The 16,731-nt window shown below is 43.2% G+C and overlaps 1 protein-coding gene across 5 annotated transcripts in view; it reads left to right on the top strand.

The window, feature by feature from the left end:
- Window positions 1–16,731, top strand: part of RUNX1 (RUNX family transcription factor 1) — a 284,318-nt gene that overhangs the window by 193,740 nt on the left and 73,847 nt on the right. For all 5 annotated transcript variants that reach the window (XM_053310339.1, XM_053310342.1, XM_053310338.1 and 2 more), the window contains one exon: window positions 317–421. In XM_053310339.1, coding sequence (XP_053166314.1) covers window positions 317–421 — 105 coding nt within the window. The remainder of the gene's footprint in view (window positions 1–316; window positions 422–16,731) is intronic.

The raw sequence follows: 16,731 nt of genomic DNA, 5'->3' as shown, positions 1-16,731 counted from the left end.
AAGTAAGAATTCTTTGGAGAGCAAATGAATGGGGCTAGTAAAATGAATCAGGACCCTATGAACTGGTCCCAGAATAAATGAGATGGTCCCAAACTAGTGCAAAATAAAAATAAATGGAGTCCTGCACACCCCTAGTAAGTAACACTCCTCTTTATCTGAACTTCTGACTAGCCATCTGTTAATTTGAATGTTTGTTTAAGCTTTCACGTCAGTGACATGAAGCTGTAAATGTTCACTGTCTCCACAAATAGTTTTACCATTATTTCAGAGCTTTAATAGAAATGAACAGAAGAATAAATGTTCTTTTCTGTTTCAGGGAAGAGCTTCACTTTGACCATCACAGTCTTCACAAATCCTCCACAAGTAGCCACATACCACAGAGCTATCAAGATCACAGTGGATGGTCCTCGAGAGCCAAGAAGTAAGTTCAGTATTACATTAATGCTAATCTCAGTCACTGAAATGAATGTGAAATGTTTCATTCTGTTCGATAAGACCAAATTGTATTTTGATTGCCTTTATGAAACTAAACAGTACTTAATTTATATAGAATTTTGGTTGGGGGGAAATGCCGCTTCATGAAGACAATGAACAATACAGTATATGCAAAAGTTGACAAGGGACGAGGGATTAAAAAGAATGAACACCATGCATATTATTTAGCACTTCCTGCTCACTTTGGTTTTCAGCTATTCATAACAATTTTAATTTTAGAAACAAAATAGCCCTGTTCAGCCATCTCTTCCCTCCTGCCTCCCCGCAAAAGCCGGCAGACAGAACAGAAGTATAAGGGGGAGAAGGAGTCAGAAAGACAACAACCAGTTGCTCTTGTATGCAGTTTATTGTATCTCATGCTAGTTTCCAACTCAAGAAAACAGTAATTGTTGAATGCAGCACTTTAAGCAGACAGATGGAATTTATTCTACTCAGGCACAGAATGTTAACAGTCATCCTTGCCATCCCCCCCCCTCCCCATTTCAAACAATAATTAGTAAATAATAAATGGTATCACCAGGGATGAATCCAGAAACTTTGCATCAGCACAGTGTTTGGAGGAAAGGGGGAAACCTCAAATCCAGCTCAGCTGCAGAGAAGTCTAAATGGAGAGAACAAATAAATAAATATTCTTGGAAGGGAGATCATTGCAAATTAGGATTGCTGAGTTTTGAACAGATTCTTTGCATAAATATCTCAGTGTGAAATCTTGAAGTTACCAACACTATTGGAATTGTGCAAATGCTGAATGAAACTAGGGAAACATTTTATATATTTATATACTTATTGTTAGGGGTATATTTATGTTTGTTCTCCATAGCCGAAAGCACAGACCAGGTTCTCAACTATGCCTTCCTCCTCAGGAATGGAGGAGGTTTCCCAAAGAAGGCATATTCGCATTTTAAATGCACAGTTATTGTTACAATATTATCTGTGATCCATATTTTTTAAACTAACACTTCTGTTGTGACACAATTGTTTTTGTCTGAGCAAAAACCTGCAATAGCGAGTTATTTAGAAAATGCTATCACCCCACGATAGTGCTTTTGTTCCATAATGTGTGCAGTTCAATTTGTGTTGTAGATGTATCATGAACAGCTAATTTTTTTTCAGTAGAGAAGAGCAATGTGTCTACCTTGCCCTCTCAGATGTTTCCCTTAAAAAAATTTAAAAATAAATAAATCATCTCCTGCCTTTTTCAGTGCTAGAATGCAGACATGTAGCCTTTGGTGGCAAATCCCACCCTTGCTGCTGCAAACTCTTCCTTAGCTCCAAATAGCAACAGGTAGAGACTGAGCAATTGTAACATTCAGAGATACAGTTACTGGGAGAAGGATGGATGAGTGATCCTTTGTCTCATGCAGGTAGCTCTGCAGGTTCATGACATGCTCAAGAGTTCCTCTGTTGAAGGGCAAAAGATGGCAACACCCCTTCCCCATCGAGAGGAGCCAGTCTGCAGCAAGCTGCCTCTACTGCCATGCTTGCTTATTGTGCTGTTTGAAGGAGGGTATCCATTGTGAGAGGCCAGATGTTAACTCAATGAGTGATGAATCAGGGCTAGCTCTAGTATAGCACTTACAAAAAGCACTTACAAAAAAAAGAAAGACCTTGCTTTTAGGTTGTGTGGAAACAATCTGTGACTTACATGTGCACACACATTCCTTTTGCCATAGCTCTTTCAAGCTTCAAATCTGGGAAATCCAAAGGAGTAATTTTAATATCGAAATAGGATCTAAAAAAGACAAGGGACTTCCAGGAGTGGTTCTGGCTTCTAATAAGGCAGGGGTTCCCAACCTGTGGTACTCCAGGAGCTTTTCCGCATGGGGCTTTTACAGCACTCTTGCACACTAAGGCTTAGGGTGTGTTCATATGTGGGTGGGATTTAGCCCAAACTCAGTACTGAGACAGCAAGTACTATTCAAATAGCAAGTGGAATCATTCAGGTTTTATCTTTACAAATTGCGCTTAACTCAGAGTATCTGCATCCAGAAATGGTTGCACTTTCTAAAACGTTTTCATTCTGTGGAGTATGATTCTGATGTGTGGAGAGACCCCATGGATCAAGATGAGCTGGAGGTGAGGCTTTGCCAAGTGTCTGCGGACACCCTAGGCAGACTTGCAATAGCACCCTAGGCAGACTTGTTTCCTATGCCCTGGAGTCAACTTCTTTTCATGTCTATTTTTGCTTTAATTTTAAGTGATCCTGGTTTCAAGGCTCCATGGTCATCTCTTCCCTGCTTATGTTTTCTTACTTTCCATTGAGCATTTGAGGTGCAAGTGGGAACCTCAAATATTCAGATGTCATCACAGACCACGCCATTGAGCTGTCCCTGTGTGTCACTCACTACAACTGTATCAAATTTGGTTCTAATTGGTTAGATGGTGCATACGTTTGCCCATTTGTGCCTCAAACGTTCACACATCTGCCATCTTGAATCGGGGTATTTCATTTTTTTCTTTTAGCCGCTAATAATCTTAATTGATAATTACCATCCTCACAAGTTAGCCCACTTCAGCCTTAAACACTCACGTGTCCATCATTTTTAAATGGAGTAGATGACATCAGTACAAACTATGCCATTGAGGCATCCCTATGTGTCCCTACAGCTGTAGCAAATTCGGTTCAAATTGGTTAGGCAGTCCACAAGTTAGCCCACTTGTACCTCAAACACATACGCATCTACCAGCTTGAATCAGGCGGAATGTGATGAATCATCATCACAAACTATGCCACTGAAGTGACCTTATGTGTCCCTACAGCTGAACTGATTTGAATCATATTTGCTACATGTGTAGGGACACATGGGTGTATTTTTTTAACCCAGCATTCTGTGTGTGACCCTGTATCAAATTAGTGCAATGACTGGACCAATATGAATTTTATTTTAAATAGCAATGTTTAAAAGAATGTACAATCTCCACCACACATGCGATTATATCTGCTCCAATATGTCCTACCAGTGCACTTGAATAGGAAAGCAGAGGTGAGGTACCTGCCTCCTCTGCAACTCCATTGGCCAAAAGTGGGCCAGAAGGATGGCAGGGAGAGAATGCTGTATGAAAAATTCTGGCTTGGAAACTACCTAAGGAACCGTAGCCAAACTTTATAAGATATAGGAATATGAACAACCCCAGCTTTACTCCAAATTATGCCTGAAAACATTTATTTATGTTTATTTCCAGTTTGACTACTACTCTTGTCCTAAGTTGTCCCATGTTAGATGACTTCCTCCTGCATGAAAGCTGGCAGGCTGGAAATGCTCCAGATGTTGTTGAACTACAACTCTCATTATTCCCAGCCATAATTTATTGTGGAAGATGGGAGTTGTAGTTCAGCAACCTCTGGAATACCACAGGTTGGAACCCCTGTAATAAGGGAAGGAATATAAACACATGCATGTGCATACATGTTTTCTGGCTGGTTGTAAAGGTTCCTTCCACAAATGCTATACCAGCTATAGAACAATTGGGAGAGACTGTCTCTAAAACATGGTGGAGTGACCAACAAATATGCCATCTTTCACTAGCAGATTAGCTGAGCTCTCTTCCTGTCCATCAGAGGTTTGGTAGTAAAACTGTCATCCTACATAAATCTTCCTAAAGGAAATGAAGCTATTCACACAAGCAGCCCAACCCAGGCTAGGGCAGCCCAGGCTGGGTTGGGCTGCTCATGTGGAGCGCTTCCGCCCCCATGAGCCCGCCTTTTTACCCTGGCCTTTAACCAGGTTTAGAGGGCACAAGCACACCCTCAACCCCAAGTCTGGAGTCATGTGATAGGGATGTGCACGAACCTGTTTGGAGGCCCTTTTATGGGTCTCCGAACAGGTTCAAACACCAGGGAGGAGTTCAAAGTTCGAGGCCAGGGGGGTGCCACTTTAAGGGCAGGGGAGGGTGCACTTACCCCTCCCACCACTTTCCTCCCACCGGCGCTCATTGCCGGTAAAAGCCTTCAGGGTGGCAGCGTACCTCCCTGCCACTCCCTCCCCCTCCTCAGCCAGAAGTGGCCGGAAGTACCGGGTGCGTATGCACACATCGTGTGCGCGCCCTCTGATGTGCATGCACGCATACACAATGTACACACGTGCACTCGGTACTTCTGGCCATTTCTGGAGGTACACTGCTGCCCCAAAGGCTTGTGCCGGTGGGGGGAAAGCAGTGGGAGGGGTAAGCGCACCGTCTCCCACCCCCACCCCCCGCCGCCTTCAAACCGCCCTGCCGCGGTTCTGTGCACATCCCTATCATGTGAATACTTGGGCTGCATGTAGACTGAGCAGGCACAGACCTGGGTGCCTAGAACATCGGGCTTGAGGGCTGACTCCCTCAATGCACAGCACTTCTCACACGGCGCATTTTGGGATTCCTGGAGGTTAGGACACATTTCCCAGCCTCCGGAGATCTGCATTGCTCGGAGTAGCATAGTTTATGTGGGTGTGTGGTTGCGTGCCGAAGAGGAGAGTACCGATCATCTGTAGGGAAGGTAGGTTCATCCCTGCCTTCCCCTCCGCACCCCTCTCATGATGTTGTGCACAACCTCAATATCTATGATTTCCTCCTACCCCAAAACTGCAACTTCATATTTTTTATAGCGTGATTGATGTTGTGCACAACCTCAATATCTATGATTTCCTCCTACCCCAAAACTGCAACTTCATATTTTTTATAGCGTGATTGAGTTTGAATGTATCCTTTTGGGATGGTAAGTGAAGTGGCACAGAAAATTACTAACAGTCATCTATTGATAGCCTATCTTTTTCTCAGTTAAACATATCTAAAGACAGAGTGTCTTAATAAGATGCTTTTTCTGGTTTTCATCATGTAAATTTCAGTTAAGATACCTTTATTTTCCATTTTGGAGAGATTGCCAGAATGAAGTAAAGGTTATTTTCCATTGCTGTAAGTGTATGATGCACAATTCAGTTGCTCTTCGATGAGCTAACTAATACTTTGAGGAAAATCATTACTTAGATCAAGAAATGTGGTAGACATACAAGGTTTCCAAAATTAGCTATTTCCCCGAAGGCTATTTCAGTTACTGTATCTCTCAGGTAACAAAAATGTACTTTCCTTCTTTTAATTTCTTGTTGAAGTGTTTCTCTTGTGATTTTATTTCAGTAACCACAATTCTATACTTATTTGCTATGTGCTGTTAACATTTGTTCATGCGAACTGAGCCATGAATTAGTTTCCACTTGCAGATCTCCTCACTGGGAGTGCAAAATATTGCTGTGAGGAATGATTCAGAATCCCACCTTCAGCATCTGTGGGTTCTTGCACGATATGCTGAACTGCTCATTAGTGCTGTAGGGCTATGGGAGAAAGTAGTAGCCTACCTGAATCCATCCCCATCACCAACAGGTGATCTAAACTGACAGCCCTGATTATCTGTTCGGCTGGGAGGAGAGGCTTAATCACTACACCAGCTTTTTAAAAATGTGTGGACAGTGCTCTCCCAAGAACAGGAGGTAGCAAAACACAGAGCAACAGGATAGATCAGCATTCCAAAAGGTTTCCTATCAAATGATGTGATCGTAGTTAGCGATATTTTATTGGAAGTAAAGTGTGTGTATAGCACTTAGCAATAGCAATAGCACTTACATTTGTATACCGCTTTATAGCCAGAGCTCTCTAAGCGGTTTACAATGATTTAGCATATTGCCCCCAACATTCTGGGTACTCATTTTACCGACCTCGGAAGGATGGAAGGCTGAGTCAACCTTGAGCCCCTGGTCAGGATCGAACTTGTAACCTTCTGGTTACAGGGTGGCAGTTTTACCACTGCGCCACCAGGGGCTCTATGTTAGTGGAGTCCCGTCCCCCCCCCCCACACACACACACATAGGTATGCATATAACTTCAGTGGAAAGTTATGGTAGAAATCACAGGGAAGGCAGACTGCAAATGTTTAAATATATAAAATATAAGGTATCCAAACTGCCTTCATTCGCCCAGCCAGTTCCCCCTCTTCTCTCCAGTCAGCAAGGCTGCAGAGACTGCAGAGAGGTAGCTCTCCATTTCGTCTGAATGTGGACAGGAGAGCAGGGGAGGGGGCGCAAAACCACAGGTCCATTGGACCCATGGTTCCACGTTACAACCAAAGGCAGCCATAGCAAACTTCATACCTAGTGGAAGTAGAACTGTTAATATCCTCAAAACAAAGAACATTTTTTACACAAATGCACTATGTTCAAGTTGGTTTGTGATCCAGAAGGTTTGTGTGAGATCTGTAAAGCAAAGGTCATGCAATGTGGTTTTAATTTTTGAATTCATTGGCATGATGCAACAAGAATTTGGGGTAAGTTTAGGAAGCCATCAGCATGTGTATGTCCCCACAGAATAAGGAATAGACTTGTTTTCTGTTGCTCCTGAGGGCAGGACTAGAACCAATGGGTTGAAATTACCAGGGAGTAAGGGGGCCCCCATAAGGCCATGAGTTACAGGTTCTAAAATCACCTAGCTGCACCCCTGTCTCCATCTTCCCAGTTTTTTGCTATTGAAAATTATTGAGTCATACACATTGGGGCATTGTGTTGCTCTCTGAAGAGTGGCATTATACAAATGGCCCAACTCTTTTTTTAAAAAAACCCGATTGTTTTCTCTCCCTCTCCCTCTCTCTCTCCCTCTCCCTCTCTCTCTCTCTCGCTCGCTCGCTCGCTCTGTACATACATACATCTGATCAGTTTTCCAAAGTGCAGAATACAGCAGAAATGGCTGAGGGTGGCTGGAAGGAAAACAAACTGGCCAATCGGCTGCATAGACACTCTTTCTTTCTTGTGACATTTAGAAATATTACTAAGAAGAATACTTTAATTTTCCAGCTTGCATGTGATCCACCCACAATCAGCCCTTGCTTTTGTGCTATCTATGCACAAGGATAATAAACTATTTGATCTTGGTCCTGAAGATCTGAAATAGTTTATTCTTTGCCACTCCATTCATGGGGTGGAGACAGGTTAAAGAAAGGCTCTTTCCTTTCTAAATATTGGTTAAGGAGGAAGAGAGCATGGCACTAGTATATAATCCAAGTTTCATAATCTTACACCTTTTCTTGTCTTCATCTCCCCTACCCCACCCATTTTGCTGCCACAGAGTTTCTTTGTCTCTAGGTCTTGTCCTCACCCCTCTGCATTTGTCAGGCTGTTTACTCACTGGCTCCTAGCAAAGCAAGCACTGAGAACAAAGACACTCTATGAAATTTGAATTCCTATATGAAGGAGCATATTTTTGCCACATTATATTCGGCTTTTGCACCAATTTGCACTTGTCAGTTTAATCTTTCTGCAGATGATTATGAAAGGCTGGTGCTTTCCTAATGCAGAGTGAAACGATTCCAAGAAGAGAGGTTTTCCTTCCTGAATCATGTGCTTGCACTTTGCCCATTTGGCATGACAATGGAAATTTCTCCCATGCTCAAGTTGCTCATGTGTTTGGTGGATCCATTGCACTTTGGGAAAGGAAAGGAAGGAACCTGCTGAATAGATGAGACTACCTGTTTCCTGTACATATGTATGGAGGAAACATGTATTTCTATAGAACTGGAAATATGTTATAATAGTACATATGCTTTCCTCAGACAGGAGCTTCCCCACATGGTCAGTTTGCTGCTTTGGTGTAGCTTACAGTACAGGACCCACAAAATGAGGTAACATGATACTTTGAGGTTTTCCCTAGGCAAATAGTGCCTTCCCTGGGATTTTTCCACACTTAAGTGTAGACTAATGTGGATCTGAGCACTAATTTGTTGCCTCCAGGCAATGGCAAAAATCCGATATGCAACGACGTATAGCAAGGTTGGAGTGGGCCCAGAGACAAGATTTTAAAATGCCCCCCCCCTCACTGAAGTTCAGCTCATGAAGTAAAGAAATCTTAAATGAGGCTGAATAGTGGTAGCAAAAAGTGTGTGTGTGTGTGTATGTATGTATATATATATCTCCTATGTGCCACAATAGAACATCATCCTAGATTATTTTTAAAAAGGTTTTGTAAATTGTGGATGATGCAAGTCATTTAATGGTACTAGAGAAAGACATGCTGTTCTGGTAGCTCCAGGTGTTAACACTCACATCAATTTCGGAGGATGAATACAACTGAAGGAAGCCCAAGCGGGTGTGCGACTGGGGAAATCAGCCATGTGACTTGCCTCTGGGAGGCCCCGCAAGGCAGTGGGCCCCCAGACAGTTGTCTTCCCTTGCCCTATTATAGTTACGCCCCTGCTGATGTGAACTTTAACCAGGGCTGATACTTTGTCATGTCTCCACTTATTTACAATGTCCTGTGGAATCTGGCAGACTGTATAACTCAGGCTTCCCAAAACTGCGGCCCTCCAGATGTTGCTGAACTACAACTCCCAGCATCCCTAGACACAATTTTATGTGGCTGGGTATGCTGGGAGTTGTAGTTCAGCAACATCTGCAGGGCCGCAGTTTGAGGAAGCCTGGTATAACTGATGCAAAATTCTAAGGGTCCCTGCTTCTTTTTCTTGTTTCTTTTTTGTCCTTTTAAAGCAGCTTTCTAGCCCTGGTTGTAGTTGAGCTATGTTTGAGAACACAGAGGCAACATCTATAAAAGGCCACTCTATTTAAGGGCTGGAGTTCTTGTTGCTCCATAGCTTTTTGGCTCCCAGTCACTTCATACATAGCACTTACTCAGAACTTCCCTCGCACTGTGCTGCCTTTTGCAAGCAAACAAACAAACAAAAGACCCTAAGAGTAACTATTTTAAACTATTAAAAACCTCGCCCTTAGCCATTTTTGGAAGGGCCATATATATCTATCTATCAAATAAATAAATAAAATAAATACCATGAGTTCTCCTAACAAAAGGAGAACAGGTGAAATCTGCAGGCTTACTCAGATTTCATTCATTTGCATAATTTATTTTAATATGAGGAATACATTAATAATACATTAATACATTATTTGCTTTAAATAATCTTAGTGCAGAGAATTTTCCTAATGAATCTCTCCTCACCAGTGGCAGCACACAATCCTGTTCCAGTTGTACGTTAACTAGTTGTATTAGATTGTGAACATTAATGCACCATCAGATGCTCATCCAGTGGAAAATGATGCTGTGTAAATGTCTGACATCACATTCAGATAAACCAGCAAGCTATGCTTGTGGCTCCTAATCCAACAAGAGATGGGTGCGTGGAAGCAGACTCCCCTGAGCACATCTCCTTATATGTTTACAAATAGAACTGAGACCTTGTCTGGTGGTTTCTCATATTCTGACAGTGTTCTTAAATGTGAGGATTACATTTCATTTTCATTACGCTATTTATGTGTGTTGGAGCTAGGACCCTGGCATCATCAGCTCTCAGCTGCAATGTCTCATAGTGACCACTGGGGGATTTTCGGGTCATAGATAAAAGTGCTGGACTCCTCCCTTCTTTGTTCTTCCAGTGTTAAGTCTCCATTTTGTCTCTCCAGAGATGGCTGTTTATTTTGGTCTTTTTCTTCAGCCATGAGCTACAGCTGAAATTAAGCTGCAGGATTTTTCACATTTGTTTGTAATCTTTTCTTTAAATAAATCCTTGTAGTTCTCCAATACTAAAGAACTGTCTCAAGACCTCGTGCTTTGCTGCTTTCTAACCAACAGGGGTGCACATAGGTAATTTGGGCACCTGGACCGCCCAGCCACAAGGCCACCGCCCAGCTGCAAGGCCACCGCCCAGCTGTGAGGGCCCCCCCCAACCTCCTGGGGGGGGGGCTGTCGCCAAACCTCCATTTTTTTGTTTTGTTTTTTAAATCATTACTGTGGCTGCAGGGGTGGTGGTGGTAGCAGAGCAGTCCTTCTCCCCTCTCCCCCCTCCCCCGGTGGGGGCGGGGACCAGAGCGATGCTTGGCCCCTCCGGGCCAGCATCTTCTTCGAACTGTGAGGCGTGCATGCACAGTTGAGAGATTGTTGCAGGCCTGTGACAGGCTTGCAGCAATCTCAACTGCACAGGCACGCCCAGCAGTTGGAAGAAGATGCTGGACCAAATGGATAGGCCCAGCATCGCTCCGTCCCCCACTCCCAGCGGGGGAGAGGGGAGAAGGACTGCTTCATTCTCCCCTGCAGCCACCCCTTGGCTGCAGTAATGATTAAAAAACACACCAAAAAATGGAGGTTTGGCGGGGCAGGCGTGGCGCGTGGGGTGGCCCCCAAGGTCCGGGAGTCAGAGTGCCTCTGCTCACCAAACTAGTTTTGCTTTGCTGCTTGGGGAATGAATTGCCATTCTTCCCCTACAATGTGAACATCTGATTGTTGTGAATATAGAAGAGAACGCTGAGACATTTGTCTTCGTGGATCAAATGAATGTTTTTGCCAACATAGGTTTTACGTTTGCGTGTAAGCTGACTAAAGAACCACTTTATTTATCTCTTGTGTATGAGAATGCCTTGTGTGAAAATATCCTAGTTCAATAGGATAAAGAAGTCCCGCTCCGCTGCTGTGGGGCACCAACTTGCTGATTGTGGAACTACCTATGTTGCTGAATGTGAGAAAATGAGAGCCAGGTTGTCACACGAAGAGTCCTACTTAAAGGGCTAGTGTTCTTACTATGTGCTCTGTACTATGCATCTGGTTATCTTTCTCTCTCTAATCCAGGCATCCCCAAACTACGGCCCTCCAGATGATGCTGAACTACAACTTCCAGCATACCCAGCCACAGAAAATTGTGTCTAGGGATGCTGGGAGTTGTAGTTCAACAACATCTGGAGGGTCGCAGTTTGGGGATGCCTGCTCTAATCCATGTACCTGTTGCTAAATCAGCTGATCAAATCCTAAGAGCTCAGGGAAATAGCATACCAATTATTTTATCCTACTTCTGATCACCAGAATAAAAACATTTTACATTTCTTCTGGAAGGTATGCAGATTTGGGCTTTGAGGAATCTCCATAAAAATAAAATTTCAGATTCAGGAATATTTATCTATCTATCTATCTATCTATCTATCTATCTATCTATCTATCTATCTATCATATTTTTATACTGCCCCAAACTCTTGTCTCTGGGCGGTTTACAACAAAACAAAATAAATAACGGGGGGGGGGGGGATTAAAACATTAGTTAAAATAAATGAAATAGAAAAAGTCAAAACATTACAACAATTTAAAAGTTTAAAACAATGTTTTAAAACAATGTTAAAACTATTAAAACAGCATTTAATTGAAAGCCTGGGTGAAAAGATGCGTCTTTAAAGATTTTTTAAAAATTGTCAGAGATGAGGCGGCTCTTATTTCAGCAGGGAGCACGTTCCAAAACTTAACGGCAGCAGTGGAGAAGGCCCATCCCCGAGTAGCCTCCAGATGAACTGGTGGCAACTACAGACGGACCTCTCCTGATGATCTCAATGGGCAGTGGAGTTCATGACGAAGAAGACGTTCTCTTAAATACCCAGGGCTCAAGCTGTTTAGGGCTTTATAGGTTATAACCAACACTTTGTATTTTGCCTGGAAACTTAAGGCAACCGGTATAGCTCTTTCAATACAGGAGTAATATGGTATCTCCGAGATGATCCAGAGATCAACCTGGATGCCACATTCTGGACCAGCTGTAGTTTCCATACTACCTGCAAAGGCAGCCCCACATAGAGAGCATTACAGTAATCTAGTCTGAAGCTTACCAGCATATGTACCACTGTTCTGAGGTCATTTCTCTCAAGAAACAGACACAGCTGGTGTATCAGCCAAAGCTGAGAAAAAGCACCTCTGGCCACTGCCTCGACCTGGGACACCAGGGGGAGGCTAGGATCCAGAAGTACCCTAAGACTGCATACCTGTTCCTTCTGGGGAAGTGTGATCCCTTCCAGAACAGGCAGATCAAATTCATCTCCTGAGTTTCGAACCTACACAATGAGTACCTCTATCTTGTCTGGATTCAGTCTTGGTTTGTTATCCCTCTTCCAGCCATCACTGCCTCCAGACAGGCATTTAGGGAAGTTATGCCCTCTCCTGATGATTCTGACATGGAGAAATAGATTTGGGTATAGCCACCAAAAACACCTTTCTGCATACTGATATGGCACATAAACATTCCTAGTCTATCCTAACACTTGTGGGGAGACAATGGGGCAGAGTTGTCTTCTCAGTTATGCTAAGCCCTGGGTGCTTAGAGCATTATAGATCATCACCAGCAGTTTGAATTGAGCTCAGAGTGACTCAACTCACCAGGCCTTTGTGACAACTGGTCATAAACTGTAAAATGATATTTTAGCATTGATAAAGTAAAAAAAAAAAAACCCACACATATGCAAATGCCAGCTTAATCTAAAAGTATAATAGCTTGATTTTTGCCTACTATTCCCACCCACATGTGGCATTCTGGCCTGGTCTTCGTTACCTTCTGAACCTATCTTTTCAATCTAGCCATTGACAGTTTTGGTTGACCACACTGCTTGACTGTTGAAAGTTAATACTGTTTGACTCATTCTGTGCTGTTCACAAGAAGCCAAAAAAAATAAGGCAAATAATAACCTGCCTGTGTGCACTTTGGAAATTTCTCAGACACTCTGCTTTCAAAACACTATACAGTAGCTTACTATATCTCTTTGCAGCTGCAAAGAAAAAGGAAGCAAATAGCATAACATGTATAAGACTAAGCAGAATTATGAAGGACATAAGAGTTCGCAATGAAGTGGAGTCCCACATGTATGTAACAAAGTGTTAATACAATGCAGAGACTGTTAAGTAAGTTAAGGAGGAAATTCTGAGCCACTCAAGTCCCTAAATGCAAAGATGTTTATTTCAAAGGGCGAAAATAGCCTTTTTAATCAGAAAAGGTTATTTTGGTTCATGTCACAAGGGTAAACATTCAGGCTAGGGAAAATCCACTTTTCCTTCTACCACCCCATTTGTTAAACAAAGTTTTGATGACTCAAGCCATGAGCAAAGGAATAGAGGATCTTTTCATCTGTAGGGTGCCGCCTGACTATACAACAGCTTGGTTAGTGACTGTTTAGAAGGTGGTTTAGAAATGAAATGGATTTGTTATATTTCTGGCCACAAATCTCACAAGAACTGGTAGCAAGGGTTACAATCCATAGATCCTATTTTGCGCCTTCCACTCTAGTGGGGGTCGTAAAGCCCACCTTAATACTGTTTCTCATAGTGCGCAGCAGTCGTCGAATGCCATTAAGCCTTTTCATTTCTCAAGGGGTGCCCTTTTTGTCCCAGCGGACATCAAAGTCGTTATAGCTAAGGTATACCCTCAGATTCTTTACGGTGCACAGCTTGGCCCTTATGGCAACTTTATCAATGCTCTTTTGGAAGTAATCCAGACACAGTTTCTAAGGGCTATTCTCCAAGCTCCCTGTGGTGTTACTAATGCTGCTCTCCGAAGAGAGGCTGGGGTCACGACGTTAAAGCTGAAAATCTGGTTGTGTATAATCAAATTTTGGTTGAACCTGGTATTTTTTCCTATTGGCTCTGCCCCTCTAGTATTAGTTGATAGTTTTGCATCCAAATGGAAAACAGCACTAAAAACGAAGTGGCATCATCTTGGTACATCCCAGGAAGAACTTATAGGGCAGGGATCCGATCAGGCTATTCAATTTATCAAACAACGAGCTCTAGATATAGAGCTGCAAGAAGAATCTGCACATGTGACAAGAGGGCTATATATAGGCCCTTAAGGTTTTGATCTTAAACCTGCCGATTATCTAGATAACATTCTAGTATCTAAATTTAGGAGAGCATTGACCCTGGCCTGCCTCAATGTACTTCCTACCACGGTCTTGGAGGGAAAATACAAGCAGGTACCTTATGCGGCGTGCCTTTGTCCCTGTGGTGCAGGTGAACTACTGCCCATGTAATTCTTTATTGTGAATTTTATAGAGATAGTCGTTCTAAGTTTATTTTACCTTTGCTAAAGGATTGTCCTGGCCCCACCAATCATTTCTACTTGGAGTATCTGCTGTCCAGTTTTAAACCTGGGATGTCTGCTAATGTGGCCAACTTTTGTGTTACTGTATGTAAGCTTAATCGAATATTTTTTTAAATGTAAAGATTAGCTGGTCTATGACCGTAATAAACTCCTATCTATCTATCCATCCAACCTATTTTGCATGTAGAGAGAGCCTTCCATGTACAGAACAGCTATTTTTCAGAAGCTGTGAAAGATCTCTGGATGAAGAAAATCAAGCTGCATCCACAGAATTTATTTCACAGGCAGAAGCCCATTTCAGACTGCTTAGCTGTACACACCAACTGGGGTGGTGGGGAGAAGTACCTTCAAGTGTAAATTAATAGCTGCTTTCTTCTGCTACTGCCGCACATGAACTCTGCTTCAGGCAGCAGCACACCACCCAGCACCCCCTCGGCAGAGGATCGCCTCTGGCACTCACCTGGCTCTGTGGAGCCGATCCCCCACCAGCGGTTAGGTGAGTGGTGAAGGCAATCTGCCTCTGTAGGGGGTGCTGGGTGGCATGCGGTAGTAGCAGAGCTAAGCACCTATTAATTTACACTTGAAGGTGCCTTTCACTTCTGCTTCCAGTGGGACCCGCACTGGCCGCTACTGGTACACACAATTTCTGGAAAGGTTTGTGCATTGATACACAGTTCTGCTCACATCCCTCTGGACTGTGGCTGATTTGTTTTAAGTATACCCATCAACTAATGAAATATGCTTTAGTCCATTTAACCTTGTACAAGATCAGACCAGGAAAAGTTTGAAGAATCACAAAACTATCATCTAAAAGCTCTCTGTTCCAGTTCCGTCTCATCCAAACATCCTTGCTAATGCTGCTTCTGCTACTGCTACTAGTATTTGTGCCTGCAGCAAGGTCCAGAGCACAGAGGGGAGAAAGAATTGCACTAGAATGTTAACGGAACAGGCCACAACTTTATTGGGCACTGCTTCATAGAGATTTGGCACGGCATAAGGCAAGGATCCAGATTTCTGACAGGCCGCTTCTTGCTGGAGTGCAACCCCCAGCTTGCCTGCTTTGGAGAACTTTTGAAGGAAGGTTTGCTGAGGCTATGGATTTTGCCACAATGTCTGTCTGCCTCCAGTACCTCCAATACCTTCTGTATTTCTATCTCACCATATCTTCCATTTTATCTGCCTTGCACACACAGTCAGTTACTATTAACATTTGCTATTCTGTCTGATCTAAATGAATGTATATAGGAAACGAAGAGGCTCTGTTTAGCTAGGTGATCACTGCCCCCCTAGTGTCCTAAGCATCCGTGTTGTTGTCAAGCTGAACATAAGAACATACAAAGTTGCCTTATACCAAGTCAGACCGTAGATCAGTATTATTTACGCTGACTGGCAGTAACTCTCCATGGGTTCAGACAGGACTCTTCGCCAGTGGCCTAGCCCTACCTGGAGAGCCCAGGGATTGAACCTGAAGCCTTCTGTATGCAAAACATTCACTACCACCCCATGCTGCAGGGGTTGAAAGGTCAAGGGCAAGTGTGGATGCACAGAGCCTAAATTGTAAGTGAAAACATGTGAGACTTTTTATTGTTTACATGGTGAGGGTCGGCACCTTATCCTATAATACCCATGCTTTTGAGTGCATGAATGATTTACCTTAACTCTTATTGCTGAGATTGATTGATTGATTGATTGATTGATTGATTGTAAAGTGCTAGGCAACATACAAAACATAGAGTGGATGTAATCCCTGCCCAGAGGACTTGCAGTCTTCAGTTAGACTGACAGGCTCTTGGGTGAAATCAGTTTTTAAAAAAACATGGCGGCGGAGGGAGAGACTAAAGTGAATTGACGGGGTGGAACTTTATCCCACATAGAATCATACAGTTGGAGCGATGGAGCCTTGTAAGCCATCTAGCCCAGACCCGTTTGATGAAGGAAACTGAAAGCTAGATCATCTCCAACAGATGTCCAGACTCCAGGCCCTGCTTGAAGTTCACCAGTGAAGAAGCCCAGAACCCTCCTAGGGAGGGACTTGGTTCTGTTATCCTGCTTGATCAGACCCACGTCCCTATACAGGCAAGCACCCTAGCTGCATGTCTATGACTGGGACACCTAAATCACTTCTGGAGGAATTTCTCTTCAAGTGTGGAATCCAGTGCTTTCTCTTCTGTAACCTGCTCTGAGCACCTGGGGAAGCAGGCAGCTATCCACTTAGCAGATGCAGAGCACGTCCATACTGGCTAGGTTCAAACCAGCAAGTGTGAATAATTATGGATCAGGTCTAGACCGTATAGTGTCACTTCACTGCAGGGACAATGTAATGCTCCAGGGAGCAAACAGGCTGAAACAACAGCTTTTCAAAAGAAATAAGT

The sequence above is a fragment of the Hemicordylus capensis genome, chromosome 3 (assembly GCF_027244095.1).
Source record: "Hemicordylus capensis ecotype Gifberg chromosome 3, rHemCap1.1.pri, whole genome shotgun sequence".
In the NCBI taxonomy this organism is placed as follows: domain Eukaryota; kingdom Metazoa; phylum Chordata; class Lepidosauria; order Squamata; family Cordylidae; genus Hemicordylus; species Hemicordylus capensis.
The sequence above is the reverse complement of the archived record's forward strand: the minus strand, read 5'-3'. Positions and strand labels throughout refer to the sequence as shown.